Source organism: Ochotona curzoniae, unplaced genomic scaffold, assembly GCF_017591425.1.
Source record: "Ochotona curzoniae isolate NIBS_2020 unplaced genomic scaffold, NIBS_Ocur_1.0 scaffold_4763, whole genome shotgun sequence".
Lineage (NCBI taxonomy): Eukaryota > Metazoa > Chordata > Mammalia > Lagomorpha > Ochotonidae > Ochotona > Ochotona curzoniae.
Window position 1 is genome coordinate 6,285,306 of NW_024467123.1, and position 22,694 is coordinate 6,307,999.

At 41.7% G+C, this 22,694-nt stretch overlaps 1 protein-coding gene across 4 annotated transcripts in view; it reads right to left on the bottom strand.

Annotated features, from left to right (window-relative positions):
• Window positions 1-22,694, bottom strand: part of CCSER2 (coiled-coil serine rich protein 2) — a 109,460-nt gene that overhangs the window by 41,604 nt on the left and 45,162 nt on the right. For 3 of the 4 annotated variants that reach the window (XM_040970478.1, XM_040970479.1, XM_040970480.1), the window contains 3 exons: window positions 16,881-16,971; window positions 11,138-11,297; window positions 4,482-4,677 (listed from right to left, as the gene is read on the bottom strand). In XM_040970478.1, coding sequence (XP_040826412.1) covers window positions 4,482-4,677; window positions 11,138-11,297; window positions 16,881-16,971 — 447 coding nt within the window. Of the gene's footprint in view, window positions 1-4,481; window positions 4,678-11,137; window positions 11,298-11,994; window positions 12,679-16,880; window positions 16,972-22,694 lie in introns of those variants that run through there. The other variant, XM_040970481.1, reaches the window with a different exon arrangement.

A 22,694-nucleotide genomic window follows, 5' to 3' on the forward strand; every position in this document is an offset into this window, starting at 1 on the left:
CAAGATCAGTTCCAAATTACCTGAGACTGAACTGCGGTCAAACCTTACAAGATCAAAATGTTTAGAATACACAACATTTTTTAAAACCTCAGAGAAAAGGAAGAATTTCTTAAAACAAGAATTCCTAAAAACACAAACCAACAAAAAACAGTCTGATAAATTCAACTACATTACAGGTAAGACCCTTGGGTCATCTGAAGAATACCAGAGTGAAAAAGGAGGGTCCACAACCAAAAAAGACATGTACAAGACACATACCCAACAAAACACCTACATTAGAATACACAAAAAACTCAAAATCTCTTGCACACAAGGATATGGCAAAATAACAAACATCCTAAAAGCATACAGACTCTCAGCTTTTCTGGTATTTAGAGAAATGGCAAACCAAAGCCACAATTAGATTTCCCTATATTCTAATCATACGACAAAAGTTATGTAGCAATAGAAAGTCTGTGCAGATGAGGAACAGTGGGAAACAACAGATTTTGATCTTTCTACAGTAGAATATTTCCACGCCTCATGACTCAGAAATTCCACTTCTAATTGGATACCGCAGAAGAACGTTTGCACAATGCTCTTAGCAACTGGATTTGTTAAGAGCAAACAAACAAGAAACAAACCAAAATAGACATCAAGACTGTAATTGACAAAGATCAAGCTTATTCACAGGATGGAATACCAACAAAAACTTATAATGAGGGAGAGCTACACCTACACATAAAATAAACTGTGAACAAAATGCTAAATGAAAGAAGTTGCAGAAAAATGTAGTATAATTTCATTTGTATGAAGTTCAGAGAGGCAAAACTGATCTATTCTTGTGATACAAGTAAAGATAGTAAAACTTGGAGAATAAGCAAAGAACACGCTAGGCTTCAGATAAAGAAGGCACTGCAGTAAGAAGGAACACACGTAAGGTGCTGATTTGTGTCTCATTTCTTAACTTGGGTGGCAAGTACAAAGTTGGTTCCCACTGCTCGTTAAGCCAAGCTCTCCCGCTGCATGGATGCTCTTCACGTCTATTTGAAAAGCTCTGCTTCTGGAGTGCTGACAAGACTGTGGGGACAGAGGAGTGTGAGTGTCCTGGGTTTTCTGTGGTTCTCTGTCACTACGTGGCAGTTACTGAGCAACTCCTAAATTTGGAGGGCTCCCACCCAAGAGGATATTGCTTTTAATCATCTCTCTCTCTCTCACACACACACACACACATACAGAGCAGGAGAACAGGACCATCAGCAAGGGGAATATCTTCCTGGTTTATTTTCATCATCCAATGTCAAAAACATGGATCGATGAAAACAAAATATTTACATACCACATCTGATTGTTCATAAAGCACTATTATATACACCCCCCATTTTTTGTTTTGTTTTGTTTTAATCTCCAAACCAAGTATCCTGAAGTAGACAGGGCCTGAATCAATCCAGAGATTCAGCATTCTGCAGCCTAAATAAAGTGATGGAAAGAGTTGTCACCATGCTTTCCCCTTACTGCATCTTAGGAGTGTTCATTTCCTACACCAAGGTCAAAATAGAATCTGAGCGACAACAGAATAAAAGAAAACAGATTCTGAAAAGAAATTACTTTGGAATACTGTTTTGTAATAGCTACTAAAGTTTGCTATTTACATACCTTAAGACAAACCAGCAATTCCACTGACACATACACACCAAAAAAAGCCATATACCAAAAGACATGCTAGATTATAACAGCAGTGCCATTCATGATAACAAGAAAGAAAGAAAGAAACAAAGGAAGAGAAAGAAAGAGAAGAAAAGAAAAAAGAAGAGCAGGAAGGAAGAAAACCTATGTGTCCAAATGCTGATCAACTGTAGAACAAATAAAATAGATTTTTGGTATATCCACACAATGTAATACTTCACAATTTGAGAATGAGTGTTAAAAACAAGTGGCATAAATAGTTGTTGAGTAAAGTTACATATGCATTTTTTTTTAAAGATTTATTTTTATTATTTTTTCATTGGAAAGGAGGATATACAGAGAGGAGAGACAGAGAGGAAGATCTTCCGTCCGATGATTCACTCCCCAAGTGAGCGCAACGGGCCGATACTATGCCGATCCGAAGCCAGGAGCCTCCTCCGGGTCTCCCACGTGGGTGCAGGTTCCCAAAGCTTTGGGCCGTCCTCGACTGCCTTCCCAGGCCACAGGCAGGAAGCTGGAAGGGAAGTGGGGCTGCCGGGATTAGAACCGGCGCCCATATGGAATCCCGGGGGTGCAAGGCGAGGACTTTAACCACTTGCGCCACCGTGCCGGGCCCAATATGCATTTCTATAGTATATGACTTCATCTCATTTCAAAGATCAGCTACAAGCACATTCACTTAAGTTTTCCAAAAGTCAGGTGGTCAGCATTTAACAACCAGTGGAATTCTGTTTTGATTCTTCCTGGGTGCTAGCCACCCAGGCATTTCACCCTGTGATAAGTCACTGAAACACTTTATTTCAAAATTGCATCCTTTGTATATACTTAGTGAAAACTGCCAGTCCCTAAAAGACAAATACTGTGTTTTTTCCGAAAAGTAGTATTTAATACAGGATGCCAAAAAAAAAAAAAAGCATAAGAATGAAACAACCATACTGTAATCTTGCTGTTGGCCATCATTTGTTCTGCTGCAGAACTGAGGTCTCCCTATATTTTATTTGTTGAATATTATGGTTAGTGGTGCAGTAAGCCTGTGTTTATAGAATGGATTGAAATTATGTTTTATAAAAATTGAAGAAAAAAATGAGGGAAGGACAGAAGGTGCATGGAGGAGGGAAACAAGAAGGAATGGTTATCTTCTCAGAATTGGACCTATGACACACATGAAATATATTCTCTTTATAATCACAAAGATTGTTTTAAATGAAGCCGGATCATAAATGGAAGCAGAACTCAATCCCAAACACTCCAATACCGGGACACATATGTCAAAAACACCTGCTTAACCAATGCAGTACAATACCTGCCCCTCAATATCCTTCAATAAATTCCTCTTCTGCATTATAAAAGGAGAACTGTATTTTCAGCATATATATTATGCTTCAAAATAAAATTTGTGAAACAGGGCATAAAAAAATAAAAGACATAAAATACCACTACAACACTGATTTGTTCACTATGGCCCCAAGTCTTCAAATCAGTATTTAAAAAGTTACCATGATTCTCTTAAAAATTTCTGCATATAAAATGTATTCCATATTGAGAATACAATTTAATTGAGAAACAAATTAAATCAGCCATAGTTTTCTGATCATTAAAATGTGACTGCCAGGGGGAGGGTACAGGGAGGGCTTGGGGGAATCCAAGAGCCTATGAAACTGTGCCATAAAATGAAATGTAATTAATTAAAGAATATATTACTTGTTTAAAAAAAACGTGATTGCTTGAAACTACTTCTGATTTCTGATATTATATCTATTTCTAACTTTCATCATTAAGATATGAAAACAACGTTATCAAAGCTATCTCAAGGAAGCCAACTTGAAAGTATGTCACCAGGTGAAAACGGATAAAGTCGCACATATTTACAACAGAATGTGATCCTGCAACAAAAGGATCTCTACTGTCATTCCTGTCCCATGCACAGCAGTGATGTGACAATGAGGAAATTAGTACCCCAAGGTACTAAACTGTGAAAGTATTACAACAGATAAAAAATAGAAACAAATGCCAAACAAAATAGCTGATAATTTCTTAAATTGTGTGCAATGATAACTTTGCTCAAGCATTATGCAAAACATAGATTCTGTAGCCTGGACTGGGTTGATGGCACACAAGTGATGGTTCAGTGTTGGAAACTACCCTGACACCCTACTCTCCCCACATCTTCTAGAATATCGCTGTGTGCACCAGGTCTTGGGGTCATACGGATAGGTATAAAAGAAAATTCCTAGTTAGTTAAGTCTCACCTTCCTCAACTATGACTCAAAGACAACAACAGCTACTTTACAAAGACCAGAGATGAACTTAGAAAAATGTCCCAAATGAAATACTTAACCACTATACAAAAATCTTGTATACAATTCTGCAAAAGCTAATGCAGGTAAATGAGGGAGGAAAGGGAGAAAGAGAGGATTGGTGATGATGAGAGACCCCAAGTTGAAACTGCTATTTACCTTCCACTTCATGGAAATTATAGCAGCACTCAATGCCATATATGTTTCATATCTTTGGATGCTCAATTTGCTATTTCTAATTCCCTCAACAACCTTACAATATAGTCACTGCAAAATTTAAGACAAGAAGCAGACTGGCTCACCAGGTATTGTGCATCTCATAAATGTCAGGGACCGTGTAATGGGACCAACATCCATAAATCCCATGGCTTTTCCTCCAATGAAAGTTTGTATTATGAACCACTTACAAGCACCATTTCTATGAAATCAAAATAAACACTAGAATCCCACAGCCTTCAAAAAAGTCAGTCCATTCTGTAATTTGAAGAGCAGCCCTGCGAATGGCAGCTGCGCACTCACCTGATGCAGCAGACGTTTCAGTTTGAGTAACTGGGTTTTCACAGCAGTGCAGTCCTGAACCATGTGCCGCAGGGTCATCTCATCAAGTATCACTGTATTTTCTGGGACGTCCACAAACATCTTCTGAGCCTGGAAAAAGGGGGTCCCTCCATAGCTTTCAAAATGACCCAAAGGAGATTCTCTGTAGGGAGAGCCTCTGCAGGGGCAGGAGAAGAAGGTGGAGGGAGAAAATGTACAATTTCAGAAAACAAATAAATAAATGCTAATGAAATTACTACATAAATCACTGTAACTCATTAAACAATACCACAAAAAAGCTTCTGACTTACACTCACTTCCGCTAGTAATTCTTTCCACTGGCACGTGCAACAAATGCACACTGTCAACTCAAACAATCACCTCCTGCAACCACTACCTTCCTCCTCAACTAATCTTTCTGGGTACTTCACTTACAAACTGAAGTAAAGTTTCCTCCTTAGGAACCAGAATGTAAACAAACAAACAAATATCCAGAAAGGCCATAGATGTGAATGAATAATTACACTCACTTTTCCCTTTCTGCGGGGAGCACCTGGCATCTCAGCTGCACACCTCAACAGTCCCCACCCATGACACACTGATGTGGGATGCTCATTCGGTCTCCCACTTACTTGGTTCCAATAGGCAGCTAACAGCTATCACTCTTTCCTTTTTATGCAAAGGTGTTACAAACATCTCATATGTCACATATTTTGGAGTAATTAACAGCAGCCAAAACAAAAAATATTTTTAAAAATATTTACTCTTCCCTTCAATTTCTTGCCATAATATACACACTAAATAAGAAAGTTAGAGATAACATGCTTCATGGAAGTGTAAAATATAATGCTGTAAACAGAAGTCACAGCTACAGCAACTTAAACATTTTTATTCATTCACATTACAATTCTATTTAATTTTTTCATTTGTTTCTTAAAGTAGAAAAGGAACTGAAGATAGCTTCAAACAAAATGTCAAGAGTCCTACCATGAACAACCATAAAACGTTCATTTATATTTACTAACTGTGAAAATACTGACACAAAGTTAAGTAACAAAAGCTTCATTAGAGGGGTCTGGCACAATGGCTCAACTAGCTAATCCTCCCCCTCCAAGCTCTGGGATCCCACAGTGGCACCGGTTCCTGTCCCAGCTGTTCCACTTCCCATTCGGCTCCCTGCTTGTGCCTGAGAAAGCAGTAGAAGATGGCCCAAAGCCCTGCTACCATGCACCCACGTGGGAGACCCATAAGAAGCTCCTAGCTCATGGCTTCAGATCAACTCAGCTCCAGGCACTGCAGCCACTTGGAGAGTTAAACAGCAGATGCCTGATTCTGTCATTCCCTCTCTCTGTAAATCTGCCTTTCCAATAAAAATAAACAAATCTTAAAAAAAAAAAAAAAAACCTTCATTACAGGAAAGCCTTGAATTTGGTGGAGCAAGACTGAAAAATGCTAACGGGCAGAAAGGCAAAGATGGGGAAGAAAGCAACTACAAAAGGAAGGAGAGGGGGTTACACAGGACAGAAAGGCAAGACAGAGATTTTGTGATTTTTTTAATTAAATGATACAGTTCACACATAAGAAACTGTAGGTTAGAACAGGAGGTAAAATCACTTGCCAAGATTGCAGGCAAAAATCCGGGAAGAAAAACAGAAAACAGTGGGGGAAAAAACGAAACAAAAGACAAAAAGGAATGACTCACCATACATAACACCTGCATTCAGTTGACAGACACAAATGAGGACTTGTGTATAAAGTTTAATAATCACAATTTTCCTGCCGAAAAATCTGATGGTGAAATCAAGAGAAGACTGTAGGGGCTTTGATGGGAGGACAGTGGGATATGGGCCCTGTGGCAGTGCGGGAGGCACTGTCCAACCACTCACAGTCTAGGGAAGCGAGCATGCAGGACAACTGAACTAGTCAGATACATGTGAAGGCCAAAGTGAGTTACAGCAGTGTAAGAAGAAAATGCTGACAATCACTCATGTTACCTAACGGTGGTTCTCTAATACAATCAGCAAGTAAACAAGTCAGGATGCAGGTAAGATCCAGGACAGAATCATTGACAAGTGTTGTGGGTTTGTTTTTTTTCTTAAGCTATTTAAATTAAATCCATAGCAATTGACATTCAACCCACAAACCTAAAAGTGTCACTGTTGAATGATAATTCATTAGTTTTAAAGTAATCTTTCCAAATCTTAGGTATAGTCATGTATTTACAGATAGCTTTACTCTTCCCTAATCCCAGCAGAACTCAATGTCTAAGATCTATTATTTTGTGCTAAGGTTTGTAATTCAGAGTAGATGGTCAGTACTGTGTGTGTGTGTGTGTGTGTGTGTGTGTGTGTCCTTGAGACACAGATACAGCAGAAAGGAAACTGTTCTGAATTTTTCACTTACAATGAGATTTTGACTTCATAAGATCTTTACTGCTTCGTTTCTCACCATTAAAAAAATTTCACATGAAAAATGAAATGTAAGGGTGGGTATTTCAGCTGGCATTTAAGATGCCTGCAGTCTGTACCACAGTTCCTGGATCCAGTTCTTGGTTTTTTTTTTTAAAGATTTATTTTATTTTTATTGGAAAGACAGATATACAGAGAAGAGAGACAGAGAGGAAGATCTTCCATCCAATGATTCACTCCCCAAGTGAGTGCAATGGCCAGTGCTATGCCGATCCGAAGCCAGGAGCCTTTCCGGGTCTCCCACGCACGTGCAGGGTCCCAAAGCTTTGGGCCGTCCTCGACTGTTTTCCCGGGCCACAGGCAGGGAGTTGGAAGGGAAGCGGGGCTGCCGGGATTAGAACCGGTGCCCATATGGGATCCCGGGCGTGCAAGGCGAGGACCTTAACCACTTGCGCCACGGCGCCGGGCCCAGTTCTTGGTTTTCAAGTCCTGCTTCCTGGCAATGAAGACCTAGCAGGCAGAAGATGATGGCCTGGGAACCAAGGAGCCCATGCTACACATCTGGGAGACAGGGATGGAGTTCCAGGCTCTTGCCTGGCTCAGCACTGCCTGTTGTAAACATCTAGGGGGTGAAACAGTGGGCAGGAGCTCTCTGTTGGACTCTCTTTGTGCATTTAAAAATAAAACTAATTAAACAAATGTAACACAGGTTTACAATACTCAACAAGCCAGGAATAGAAATAAAATCCTTCCAACAAAAAAAGCTCTTCAAAAACTCACAGTTTATATAATGTTTAAAGGTAAAGGACTCAGTGGTTTCCCACTAGTTTCAAAAGATGCAGCTACTGGCTCTCACAACTCCTACCAGGCGTATCCAGCCATAGCAATCAAGCAAGAGGGGGGAAAGTATCTAGATCAGTAAAGGACAAGTTAGCCTAGTCTCAGATGATACATCTTATGTATAGAAAATCCTAAAGAACTGAGGAGTCGGGGAGTTAAGTGAATCATGAAGGTGAACACTGGAGCCTTTAGGATTGCAGGAGGCTCATTATGAAGATGGAGAGTGAGCATGAGAGCCAAGATCTCTGCACTATCGGCAGGGACCAGAAAGGAGGAGCTTGGGCAGCCACACGCCCTTCATAGTAAGGGACTTACAAATACATCATTAGGAGTGACAAAGAGCTTTGAGAACACAAATCCCATCTCTGAACAGTAAACTATGAAAGTGACTGGAACCTAAGAAGCCAAGTAAAAATGCTGAGAAAGGAGACAGGAAGTTTACAGCATATAAGACCCCTGTATGCAGACTGTTTCTCAGAAAGCAACACTGGGCACCTGCCAGAGCTGGGTTCTCAGAAAGCAAAAGGATGCTGTTTGCAAAGGTGCTCATGGAAGTGCTGAATTCCTCACAGCAGAAGGCACCTGCTTACTGCCAAAGATGCTTCATTTCCAAAAAAAAAAAAAAAAGGCTTTGAAGCCTGATGAGTGGCTGATATACAAAAAGTTACCCATTGAGGCCAGCACAGTGATATAGCAAGCTAATCCTCCACCTGCTAGGGCTGGCATCCCCTGTGGGTGCCAATTTGTGCCCTACCTGCTCAACTTCCAACCCAGCTCTGTGCTTACAGCCTGGGAAAGCAGAGGAGGATGGTTCAAGTCCTTGAACCCCTGCACCCACATGGGAGACCTGGCAAAAGCTCCTGACTCCTAGCTTTGGATCAACTCATTTCTGCCTGCTGCAGCCATTTGGTGAACAAATCAGCATTGATAAAGACCTCTCTCTCTCTGTCTAGCCTCCTCTCTGTAAAATCTACCTTTAAAAATAAATAAATCTTTAAAAGAAAGAAAAAGAAAAAGAAAGAGGAGGAGGACAAGGAGGACAACCACTGTGCATTACCAAAAAATCTCCAGTCTTCTAAAATACACCACAACCAACAACGGTTTTGAGAATGCCTTTTAAGCCTTTTAAACAACCATGGTGCTACAACTAACTATATGTTAAAGGAACAATGAGGTCTATTTTTTAAAATGGACATTAATTTGTCAATTCTCACACATACTTAACCAGATAGCCCTTCCTCTCTACACCTGTTCACATCCAAGAAACAGTTTTTTGACAGATTGTTAGAATCAGCCTTGATCATGCCCAAAGACACAGAAGAGATGACGAGCTCCAGATAACTTATTCCATTTTGAACAATCTGACAAAACGCCTCCGTTTAACCGAAATGTGCCACCCTTGAACTTAAACCATAGAAGCTACACTTGGGCTCTCCTGAGTTAGAGAGTGTGTCTACTCATTCCTCCAAATGATCATGGACTACAGTTCATTCACCTGAACTTAGCAGCAGTTCTCCGAAATGCCATGCCTCTTCCTACCGACTTGGGTACATGCCATTTGTCCACTAGGGATGTCCAGCCTTCTCCTGTTAGAATCACACCTCTACTATCTCTGCACTCACACTCTGAGACTCAGTTCAACAGTAACTTCTTTTACACTGCTCTGTTCTAGAAAAAAACACCAGCTACTATGTAAGTCCCTAGAGTCCCCGAAGGCTGACTATATGTTTGTCTTTTAGACTGTCTTACAGCAGGAAGTACAACTAACCATTTGTTGTGTAGGCACAAAAATCTCATCCTGACTAGTCAGTGCTAAGAGTTCCACTGAGTTCACCCACTGCAGAATTTTTCTTTCTCATCTTCAACTCAGTGTTCCTAGACATTACCAATCCACACAGCCTTCAGCTCTCAGATCATCTCCAAACTCATCCCAGCTTGTCAACTCAGTGCCGTATCCAACATACAGACTGGCTACCAAATGGGTATCTGTTAAGCAGATGAGTGAATCTTAAGAATTTGGAACCATTCACATTTTAGTCGGGCTATTAAAGTTCTATAAACCTGCCTTCGATTTATCTTTTACAAAGTACTAATGATTAAGGAAGGATTACACATGTTATGCGCAATGAGGGCTATCTGTTTATCAAACTTTTGCCTGTTAACACCAACTCTCTGAGGTCCACTCCTTACGAAAAGCCCAGAGGTGAGAAACAGAATAGTCCACATAAGGCCTGGACCAACGTCTCCCGGGTCATCTCAATGAGAGTCTTGCCTTGGCTACCACCCGCAGCAGGACGTGAGCTAGACCCCACTGTTTCCTGACCCACGGAGGGGCTGCCTCTTCCCGTTTGGACTAGAATTTGTCCCAGTTGCATTGACGAGTGCAGCTAAGAGTAAGTTCATCACTCTTCCTTCCCTGGGAAGCTGTCTGGAGCCTGCCCATCGTATCATAGGGTATTCGCCTCCTAAGAACTCACATAAGCGGCCTCTCATGCCTTGTTCTCTTGAGAGCAAACAAATTCAGCATATCCTTTACCTCACACACACACTGTATAACTTGGAACATGGCTATGTTCTCTGCTTTTCAGATGAAGGATCTTAAAACACAATTTTTTCCCCAGTTTAGGGACTATCCTAGATGATTCCCAGTCAATATTTCTTTATCCCAAATTTATTATTTATTTATAAACATGATCTAAAACGACCTCAAGTACCTTGTGGAATGATATGAGGGAGAGAAAAGGAAAAAGAAAGGGAATGATAACTTTCACTGTGTGCCTAATGCAAACTAACTATCAGCGCTGATCCTTGCACAGGAAGAGGAGGGGTGTTAATCAGCTATGATTTACAGGGAGTAAACCCATACAGGCGGGGGGGCGGGGTCAGACAAATTATCAACCTTGCAAAGTTTGTGCCAGGTCAGGCTTGAATGACTATGGAGTCCCGCTACAAATAAAGGTGGATTGAGTTAGAAACCATGCCACACTGCAGGACAGAAAAGCTTCTAGCATTTTGAAGTGCCTTACTCTCTTTCTAATGATATTTGTTAAAAAAAAAAAAATCTTAAATTTCAAACTATAAATCACTTGGCACTTTCATACATTATAATTTAGAGCCCATGTAAACCTGAACAAGGTCAACACGTAATCACTCCCAAACAAGCACTACTAAGCCATGAGACAAGTTCCAAGTTTAAATACTAGATATCAAAGTTTATATTTATAATAAAGCTAATGAAAGACAGAGCTGGATGGTATTACGATGCACATCACACATAATTTTAAATGTTTTGGGGTACCTGCAAAAACCAGAGGAACTTCATTGAAGGGTGGAAAAATCATAATTCAAAGTTAATCAGAAAAATGCCCTCCAAGTTGGAATGGCACTTACCTGCTCAAGTCACTTTTTGCATGGTGACAGTGCTCGGTGTGGCTGAGGTGGTAATGTTCCTGCCCACTCCACCGCTGGGGCGGCCTCTTCCAAAACCCTTCCTGAGGCGGCCGGATATTTCTGTCTGATCGGTCAAAACGGTTCATATTGTCACACTCCACTAGACAGATTCAAAAGCAGAAGACTATAAACATGTACCGATGCTATCAAAGTTAACTACATCTCACATGATTAACGAATGCGGCACAAAGTCCAAAACAGAAAAACAACATTTTAAACATACTAGCCACGTATGCTTGGTGTTTGCTATCACCAAACCAAAGTTCCAAACAAAAAATAATCAGATCTTCTGGTGAAAATGAAAGCTTACATTCTTTATACTGAAGTACAGTACATTTATATCACAGCCAATCACATAAACAATTGAGTGCCACTTGGCTTTAGGAACAGGCAGATGATCCTGCGAACCATCACTCTCTATTTTAAACAGCAAGCAAGAGTTTCTTCCCTATCAAAAAAAAAAAAAATGGTTCTGATTTCAGAGGGAAAATACAAATGAAAAGATTCTTAGGAGAACTTATTCCCACAAATGACTGCCACTGATTTCAAGAAGCAAACCTTAACTTTCCATCATAAGCAATCCGTTTCGTCACTAAACCAGGCTCACATTTTCCAAAGGCAAGACGCTACAGAGGCTGCCTGCAGTAAAAGCTTGTCAGCAAAGTCTAAAGCGCTGCTGAAAACAAAGCCGGCACTTTGCAGCAACAAACAGCACACTCCCACTGACTGAAATCCAAATGCCACAAAAAATGCGCAAAGAATCTCTCTGGAACAGCCCAAGCTTCTCTTTGACTTACCCAAACACTTTTTCCTCACATATCGGAGCACTCACTGAGAGAGTTACTTTGTACAAGGGAGACATTGTGTTGCGGCTGCCTACTCACACATAGTTGCATCGAAGGCCCTGCTGGACAGGCCTTCCTTCCTGCTCAGCCTCCCCGGCCCTCCCTGTGGGAAGCAAGCCCAGTTCGCCCTGTGACTCCATCTTCGCGCCCGCTCACATAGCGACTGAGTTAGGGCTGTTGCTAAAAATACAGCTGAACGCTAACCCAAGCCACGGAACAGGAAAGGTTTCTCCAGTCTGAAAATTACTCTGCCAGAAAGTTCAAGTCCTGCATGCTCAGAATTCCCCGTGATTAAAAGGCCTTGGAAATCAATGTAATCCCCATGTTTATTTGTTTCTACAAAATCACTAAGTAAAAAATTCTTATTTAGCCAAAAACAAAGTTGGAATAAATATGCTACATGTTCCATTTTAGTATACAAGTGAAAATGAAGTTCCCATTCAAGAGAAGGATTTCCCTTATGCACAGAATTGCTTTTAATTCATTTCCTCTTATTGCACAGCAATTGAAATAACTTTTGGCAGGAACACTGAATTTGTCTCCACTTGTTGCAGAAGTCCATGGTTGGGGGCGGGGCAGGGATACACATTTAACAGCTTAATAATAAAAATCAGTTTTAGAAAAAACATTTTAAAAGAAGCCTTGCATTTGAAATTATTTCAGACATTTTCTGAAAATGCAAGCTTTCATACTGAGAAGTGTCAAGATTTTTTTACATTCACTTACACAAAATCTGACAGTTAAAGGCATGTATGGTGAACTTACTTTTTTTTAAAGACTGTAGAAAATTCAACTAGAAAGTAAAATAAAATGCTTATGGTTTATTTATTTATGTGAAAGGCAGGAGACAGAGGCACAGGCACTGCTTCACTCTCAGCCACAGCCAGGGCTGGACCTGGGTAACACCCAAAGCCAGGAGTTCAATCCTGCTCTCGCACATGGTGGAAGGTACCCACGCCCTGAGCAGCCACTGCGTTCCCAGGCACTGAGCAGGAAGCTGGATCAGAGGCAGAGGAGGCAGCACCAGAAATGGAAATGCAAAAACAATAACCCGTTGTGCCAAAATGCAGTCCCAAGAAAATCTTTAAAATAATCTTAAGAAAAGCTAAAACTGCTTTGAGCTTAGTCCATTTGGTAGCATTTTTTTTTTTTTAAAGAATTCACATTTATTTCAATTCATGGAACTCAGTTAAGTCCCACAAGTTTTTCTCTGTGGCTTAAGGTCACTTCACTTAGAACTATATGACAATATGTATCTACCTTTAAATGTTCTGATTTATGTCTCCTTAATCGAGGCAGGAGAAATCCTACTCACCGCCAAGGCAAGCAACCTGGCCCTAAGAACCACCTGGTACATTGTCCAGCAGGAGAAGGCAGCGGGCACGGACAGCAGGCAGCAAAGGGACCAGGCACAGTCAGGAGACGTTAGATGCTGTAGGAACTACACCACAGTAACTGCCAGACACTCTGTGCTCCCCGGAGGGAGGTCGCCTGCACCACATGCAGACTCCAAAACTGAGGGGTATTTACTGAAACTTTAACTCCACCAAGAGAGCATAACGGCATGTAACATTTATCTGACACTAAGACACTAAAAGATTAACGCTAAAATTGAAACAGTAGCTAAAACAAGAAATGACCGCTGCCATACTGGAGGAGCACACCAGGCAGACTCTCATGTAATGTTTAAATACTTTAAAATGTCATGTGGGAGGGAGGCTGGGTGGGCCTTCCCCTTTATTTCTACCCTGACCCCAGATATTAGTGTGAAAACAATGGTATTACCCACTTCCCAGTAGCCCTTGACCCTTTGTACCCTAAGTAACTAAGATTATCAAAAAACTAAAGTAAAATGAAAAAAATAAATAAATAAAATGTCATGAACATTATGTGAAATAATGTTAGCAGTGGTTTCTCTGAAAGAGACCAGAAGAAGAATGAAAGCAATAATATTGAAAAGAAGAGAGAATGCAAAGGAATTGCAATCAGGATGAAGCCATTCACAGAGCAGTTGCAATTCTACTTGGGACACCTGCATCCCTTTCTCAGAGGGTCTGGGTGCAAGTTACTCTCCAAAATACGTTAATTGGGATGGCTCAGATCTTCACTCTGCCTCATCTCTGGGATTCTATATTTCTTTTCTTTTTTTTTTCCTAAAATGTTTATTTTTATTTGAAAGGCAGATTTACAGAGATAGAAGAGGAAACAGAGAAAGATAGTTTTGCTCACTCCCCAAATGACCACAATGGCCTCAGCTGAGATGTTCTGAAGCCAGGAGCCAGGAGCTCTTCCAGGTCTCCCACATGGGTGAAGGATCCCAAGGCTTTGGGCTGTCCTCGACTGCTTTCCCAGGTCACAAGCAGGGAGCTAGATGGGAAGCGGGGCTGTTGGGACTAGAACCGGCGCCCATATGGGATCCTGGCGTTTTCAGGGCAAGTACTTAAGCCGTTAGGCCACAGCGCCGGACCCTCCAAGGACTTTCTAAGGAAGTAGTTTGGGAATTTCTCTGCTTCTTTTGGTCTAAGCTCTCTGCTTAACTGTTACGTAAGAAGCATAGCTGTGTTTCTTTATCCCTTTGGTCAGGAATTTGTACCAGCCACTCCTTGCCATCAGAGGGAAGCCTGAGATTTGGCACTTTGTCAGGGCCCTGACTTTCCATGGCATGCACCCTTGTAGCTTTTCTGTTAGTCGTTTAGGTATTTGGTTTGAACTTTTCTTTATTGAAATGTAAGGCCACATTTTTGCTAAAATTTTGTTAAGATCCATGAGAAAAATAATGGCCTTGACTGCTTCCAACCACCGTGTTTTCTTCTGGAGATTAATCTTTCTCTTCCAACACTAACTGTGTTCAATAATAACTAAGTTTAAACACTTTTTTTTTCTTCTTTTAAACTACGTTGTAATTAAAGCTTTTGCTCAGCTGTGGCACTTCCTACGGTCTGTGCTCTGCACAGTCTCTGTGGGTCGGCCTCTCTTCCTGCCGTCTTTCAGATGGAAGTACTGCCTGTGTCCTCACCTTCTCGGCACTAGAAGGTTTATAGCAGAAGCAGCTGGGGAGCCTTTTGGGACAATGTTCCGTTCCCTTATGAAATCAGAAGACTGGTTTGATGAGTATTAGACGAAGGCACTCTTCCATCGCCTACGTCTCAGTTACACAGAAGTCCTGTGTTAGCTCTCTGACCTGATACAAGAGCTTCTCGCTCTGCTGTCTTGTCATCCCAGAGCCAAAGACCCTGAACTTGTCTTTCAATGGGGAATCCTCAGCTCATGGTTAGGGCCAAACCTGGCCTGCAGAGCAACACATGGGCTTAACTGGGATGCCTCTGGATTCACTTTCATCGCTGACACCATCATACTCCATGTATGGTATTACCTGCTGAGGAGGGCTTATTTTCTATTAGTTTTATTGTCCTGTTCTTCATTTATCTGACTGAAAACATGTGAGTGTTTGTGCTATTTGTTTGAAAGACAGACACACCTAAATGCTCAGTGTTCAAGTGTGAGACAGACACATGCAGAGTGGGCAGAAGACAGAGAGAGAGAGAGAGAGAGAGAGAGAGAGAGAAGGAGGGAGGAAGAGAGATCTTCTGTTGTTAGTTCACTTCCCACCCACATCCATACCAGCCAGGCTCGGCCAGGCCAAATCCAAATGCCAGAGACTCAATGCAGGTCTCCCACAAGGGCAGCAAGAACCAAACCACTTGAACCATCGCCTGCTGTCTTTCCTGGTGCATATTAGCAGGGAACTGAAATCAGGACCTGGGGCTTGCACCCAGGCCCTCTGAAAAAGGGATGCAGGTGTCCCAAATAGCACTGCAACCGCTCTGTGAACAGCTGCATCTTGGAAACTTATTTTGATTTATTTCCCGATTGATGACGAGGAAAAGGATGTTACTGGAGAGGGCAAAAAAAATAGATCGCCCGACTTGGAAATATCTGGCATTTTCCCAGCACCATGGTTAGGAAGGACTCCATGTACCCTTAGTAGTTTATCCCTGACCCACGTGAAGCTCAGCAAACTAGACAAACATGATTGGCAGAGAATCCTCAGATCTCCAAGGACATTTCTCTTCTCAGAAGAATTTCCATTGCAAGCCTTGCTCCAGGGGCTCCCATGTTGATCTCTGGCTCTCTACCAGTCTCTACGAGAGAAAGCCCTACACACACTGTGCCACTGGAGCAAGAGAAGCGGGCCCATCTTGTACACAGATCATCTAAAGCCTTGCTCCAGCAATTACTGAGATCTAGAAGGAAGACAGATGAGAATCAGAAGTGGAAAGAAACAGAATGATTTATTCAGAAGGTCACCACTGGGTAGAAAAGGTAGACAGAGGCAGCACACAGGTTAAAAGCAGCACTCTACAACTTACAACCACGGTTCAAATCCACCACTATTCCCCAAGAACTGACTCATAAAATATATTTGTATATAAATGTATATATTCAAATAATATATATTTATCATATGAAATCATACTTTATATGATATATAATTTATTACATGAATATATTTTATAATAAAAATGCTCTTTTAAATACATTAAATTAATACATTATATAAATCAAACGATGCTTCTCTAAATATATTCTTAAAATGTAAATGAGATAAGAGGAGGGCAAACAGTGTGCACATGGCCAAATAAGCAAATTTAATCTTCTACTTTACGGTATAGAAATTATATCCAAAACTCACAGAATCCGGTTTTAAGTACTGGGGGTATTCTGAAAACGAACCTATCTTGCAGAATTTGGAAACCATCTGCATGGCTCCTTTGCGATGAAGAATCCTGTCAGTTCCTGAGAACATGAGCCTGGCTCAAGCACAGGGCCCAACTCACCATCTTCCAGCGGTGCATCCTCAGGTAGGTCCACATCAAGCATGAGATCATCATCCTCGAGGTCGCAGGAGTCAAGGTTATTCAGAATATCCTGTGAACCAAGCAGCAAAGAACGCTAGAGCCCAGCTCACAGGAAGAGTTACCAATCTAGACGGCAGTTCTGAAGCATCAACGTATGACACCCCGGAAAAATGTAAAATCTATACATTTCAAAAACAGAAGATCAATTGGTTTCTGTGAAGCCACTGGTTAACATCCTTCTCCTCATCATCTTTCCTCTGGTTATTTTACCCCAACAGATTCGTGTTTCACTACAAATCCAGAACAAGACAAAGTAAATCAAAACAAAACACACCAGGCTAATATGCCAGCTATTGTTCCAAGCATTTTACAAACGTTTAGTTCACTTGTTTAAGCATTAAAATAATCCTGAGTCAGGTATTAATATGATTTTGGTATTATATTTGATCAAACTTGGCCAGAACAGCCTCTGAGTTCACACTTTTCAACTACTTTATTGATACAACAAATGGCCAAACATAGTGAATCACTCAACATGTACTCATATTTGGTGGAGAACAATGTGTTCTTAGCAACTGAACCACTTACACAAAATAATGCAACAAGCCTTTGAAGACGAGACTATTCCATGTCTTCCATGTGCCAAACCCACCTCCAACCGAGCACCATTAGCACCCTAGCATGCCTTGGTTTGACTCAACAGGTTCTTTTTCTATGGAAGGACTAGACTAATCAAATCAATGCATACACTCCCTACCATGTTCTATTTCCAACTTTACTATCCAGATCATCTTTCCTAAGAAAGAGAAGCGCTTTATTTCACTCTTGTTCTAATGCCTAATGTCAAATAAAGGCTGGGGAAGATAACTGATGCAGCAATGAAGGCACCACCTGGACCCCTGGATCCGCCAGCTGCGAGCCTGGGTCAAGCCCTGCCTCCGCTCCATGAGAATCCTGCCAGGTAGGTGACAGCTCCCTGCCACCGGCAGGGAGACGCTGACTGGGTCCTTCGGCCTGGCCCAGCCTTGGCTACTGTGAACATATAGACAATGAATCGACCGATGAAAAATCCCTCTCTAGCTGCCTGTCTACCTCCTCTCTCTTTAGAACCCTCTCAAACAAGTATAAATATGTTTTTTTTTAATATGTGGATTATTAAAAAGGAAAAAAAAGCCACTAAGTTGGAGATAATGTCCTCAGTTTTACCTGCAGCTCGCTGGTGAATCTTTCAGTCTAGAAACTCACACCACTTAAGACCTTTCTTTAAATGTTTCTGGTAAACAGAACACAAGTTCTCAAATTTTTAAAATACCCAGCTATTACATTATGGTATTTTTAAAAAAGAAAGAAAAGAAGCTCTTGTAAGAGGAGGACCTGTTCCAGCATCCCCTGCTTGACTGCTAGTTCAGTCTGTGTCAGCAGCCAGAGTCCCAGCATGCACCTGAGAAGCAGCAAATGACGGCTCAGATGCTTGAGTAAGTGCCACGTACACAGGAGACTCAGGTCAAGGCCGAGCCCCAGGATCTGGGGATAACCCAGCAAACAAAAGCAATTCCTCTTCCCTCCTTCCCCCCCGCCCCCAGTCCATGATCTTCAAATAAATTAGCATTTTAGCTTGTGGGCAAGCATATTATGAAAAAACTCCACATTTATTTGAAACTTTCTGTTAAAAAGACTACTCATGTGGTCTTTAAAACTGAAGAAAATTCACAAGCATGGCAATATAAGAAAAACATAACAAGCTGGCAGAGTATAAGAACAATTCACAGGCATACAATAAGTGATCAGCGAATACAATACAGGAGAATGGTAATACAATGCTGATTGTTTACAAATGAGAAGAACCTATACAGTGGACAGGAACACATCCATACATTTTCTAGACATCAGATTATTAAAACTCAGCCGAAGCATTCTTTAAAAAAACAATTTTTTTCCTGCCTAAGAAGTCCTCTTTTGGAAACAAATGGACACGATGTGTAAGGATGGTCACTGCAGAATGGCAAAATTTGGAAATACTTTAAGTGTCCAACAACAAAAAAATGGCCATGGGCCCAGTGCGATAGCGTAGTGGTTAGGGTCTTTGACTTGCACGCACCAGGATCCCATGTGGTTGCCGGTTCTAGTCCCGGCGGCCCCACTTCCCATCCAGCTCCCTGCTTGTGGCCTGAGAAAGCAGTTGAGGACGACACAAAGCCTTGGGACTCTGCACCCACATGAGAGACCCCAAGGAGCTTCTGGCTCCTGGCTTTGGATTGGCTCAGCTCCAGCCATTGCGCTCACTTGAGAAGTGAACCATCGGACGGAAGATCTTCCGCTCTGTCTCTCCTCCTCTCTGTATGTCCGCCTTTCCAATAAAAATGAATAAATTTAGAAAAAAAAAAAGGCCACACAGAAAGTAATGGCATGGTCATACAATAGAATAGTCAGTTCTTTAAAAAGACATTGAAAAGATTCGTAAGTACATGGGAAGGTGTTAGCTTGGGGGGAAAAACACTGGGTTTTTCTGGTGATTTTCTCTTTAAAAGAATGCTTCACTAAAAAAGCTTATAGAAGTAGAGGTTAGAACACTGGTTACTAGAGGCTTCAGAAAGGAGGGAATGCAAAGGGGAAAATGTGAACAGGTTCAGAGTGCAGAAGGACAGAAAACAACTTCCAATCTCCTACTTCACCGCAAGTGCGCGCGGCCGGCAGTAATTAATCACGTATGCCACAGTGTCTACAGAGAGAGGATTCTGAATGCTGTCATCACAAAGACACGATAAGTACTTACAGACTTACTAAGAAAGCCCACTCAACAGTAAAAACAACCTCAGCAAGTTAAGAATGGGGGAAAAGTGGGAAGGATGAGGGAAAACACCCAAATTTGTGCCTCAAGTTGATTCTCACAATAAAGCCATACACATGCCATTTCAGACACCTATCTCACTGTACACAAGGACACTCCGTGAGACAGAGGGTGGAGCAGCAGATCGCCTACACACAGCTCGATGACATCTGCAAGGTGATATGCCAAAGGGGTGTTAGCATCTTCCTTACATTTCTGCTCATTATGCTATTCTAACCTGTTCTCCAACAAGGACATATCACTTCTACAATAAGTAAAATTTCATGTTAGATAAAGTTGACTTTCCTGGGCAGCCTCAGATCATTCTGAATCAGGTAAACTGAGACTGCCTGTGGGAACTCTCAACCTGGCCCACCCACAACAAAAACCAGAGGCATCTCTCCTCCCTTCACACAACCCATTCTGGACCAGCTTGCATGCCTGCTCTGTTCTCCTCTCCACAGTTTCATCATATGAATAATACATCTTTTCCAACACTCTTACCACACATGTGGCACCACCAGTCTTGGTAATTGAAAACTCTTGGAAGAAGGTGATTTGTCTCTCCTTCTACATGGCAAATTCTCAAATCTTGATAAATGAAAATATGAAAACTGGGACCAGTGCAATGGGTCAAATGGCTAACCTACCACCTACAAGTGCAAGCATCCCATATGGATGCCCATTTGTGTCCTGTCTGCTCCACTTCCCATCCAGCTCCCTGCCTGTGGCCTGGGAAGGCAGCTGACAATGGCCCACATCCTTGGACTACTGTAACCACGTGGAAGGGAGACCCAGAAGAGACTCTTGGCCCTGGGTTAAGATCAGCTCATTTCTGTGCACGGCAGCCATTTGGGGAGTGAATCAGCATGTGGAGGTCTTTTTCTGTCTCTCCTTCTCTCTATAAATCTGTCTACCCAATAAAAATAAATAAATCTTTATACACACACACACATAAGAAAAGCACAATTCCAAACACAGGCTATACAAAAACAGATTAAATGAAAAAAAAATTTAAGAAATAACAAATTGAGGTTTCTATTTAATATTATTGTGGCTACAGGATAGGAACTGGATTTAAGGAACAAGGAAAGCAGGTTGGAGGCTCCAACAGAATCCACGTAGCATACCATAGCAACCTGATCAATGTGAGTGAGGAAAAAGACTTGGCAGTACACAGTACACTGATCGGTTGAGAAGCTACAGGACCCAAAGGGGCTGGCATGGTGGCACAGTGAATTAATCTGCCTACGATGCCAGCATGCCATAGGAGCACTGTTCTAACCCTGACAACGTACCGAGGAAAGCAGTAGATTAGAAGATGGCCCCTGCTGCCCACATGGGAGACCTCAGCCTGGCCCAGCCCCAGCCACGGGAGCCATCTCAGGAATGAACCAGGAAACATTAATCCGTGTCTAAATCTTTCCCTTCCTCTAACTCTGCCTTGCAAGTAAAGCTTTAAAAAAAACTAAAGTATAAATTCTTACATTTTTACAGTTTTAGACTAGTGCCAGAAGAGACAGTTACCACACCTTCCTCTGGACACCCAACTGAAGATGCAAACAAGAAGTACAAAAAAAAGTTACGCCAGGAACAGCGAAGGAAGGGAGTCACTGGCGGGCCGCAGACTGGACCATTCTGAGAGCACAGGGAAGACAGAAGCATAACGAAAGAAAAGTCAAGGAAAGTTTCCACCGTCAGCCAGAGTATGAGGGGAGGAACAGCACGTGGGCACGAAAGCTGATCTTTGCAAGAATTCAAGTCAACAGGACTGAAAAGGAATCTGAACAGGACAAGTCACAGGTGTCAGTTGGCCTTTACCTTCCGCATCCCACACGTTCTCCTTCTTAAAGAGACACGCACATTAGCATCTATCTTCTGCCAAAAGGCCAGTATGAGTTTTTCTAAAGAACTTAACAATTTATCTAAGAACTTCTAAAGCATTGACATCTGAGGAAAAAAAAAAATCAATTTATTTTATCATTCGACAGCCTCTTTATCTAGCCAACCTCCAAAAGCCAGGAAGGTCTCTGCGAACCTTCACAGCCACCAGCAAACTGCCTCCCAAACTCTGAAGGGAAGCCACACTGTCATGTCTGCCTGGCCCTTCCTTCCTAAAAACAGGAAAACGGAAACAAAGATGTTTACAAAAGAAAAGAGGAGCAGACATCTGAGGAAAGGTATGACCCAAAGGACCAAGACAAACCAACTGACTGTTCCGACTTAAAGACAAGCTTTTAAAGCACTTACAACTTCTTCAGAAATCTGAGACAATATTTTAATAAAACAAGATGTTATTTTTTTAAGATGATTTTTATTATTGGAAAAGAGGATTTATAGGGAGAGGGAAAGAGAAAGATTTTTCATCCTCTGGCTACTCCCCAGGTGGCCACAATTGCGAGAACTGAACACATCCCAAGCCAGGAGCCAAAAGCTTCTTCTGCGTCTCCCATAGGGACCCAGGGTCCCAAGGCTTGGGCCATCCTCTGCTGCTTTCCCAGGCCACAAGCAAGGAGCTAGGTGGGAAGTAGAGCAGCCAGAATAAGAACCATATTTCATCCACTATGTAGCATTCAAAAATGCCACTCCTAAATTAAATGAGGTAAGCCTCACAATCCATTTTCATAAATCTTTTTCCAGACACTGATGAGACAGATCAACAAAAACAGATAACACCTTTGCACTGGGCCTCCTGGCTGAGGTCATTTCTTGGTTTTGCCCTCCTTCCAAACATTCTTCCTAGCAACTACAGGCCATAATAATCAGTATTTATTATTTCCTCTAGAACATATATATAATTTTTTTTAGATAGGGGCTTAGGCTGGCCAGCTTTGAGGCCAGACTGCTCTGTTTCCTTTTTTTTTTTTTTTTTCAATTTAGTTATTTTTCCTGGAAAGGCAGGTTTATACAGAAAGCAGAGAAAGACCTATATGCTGATTCACTCCCTAAGTGGTTACAACAGCCAA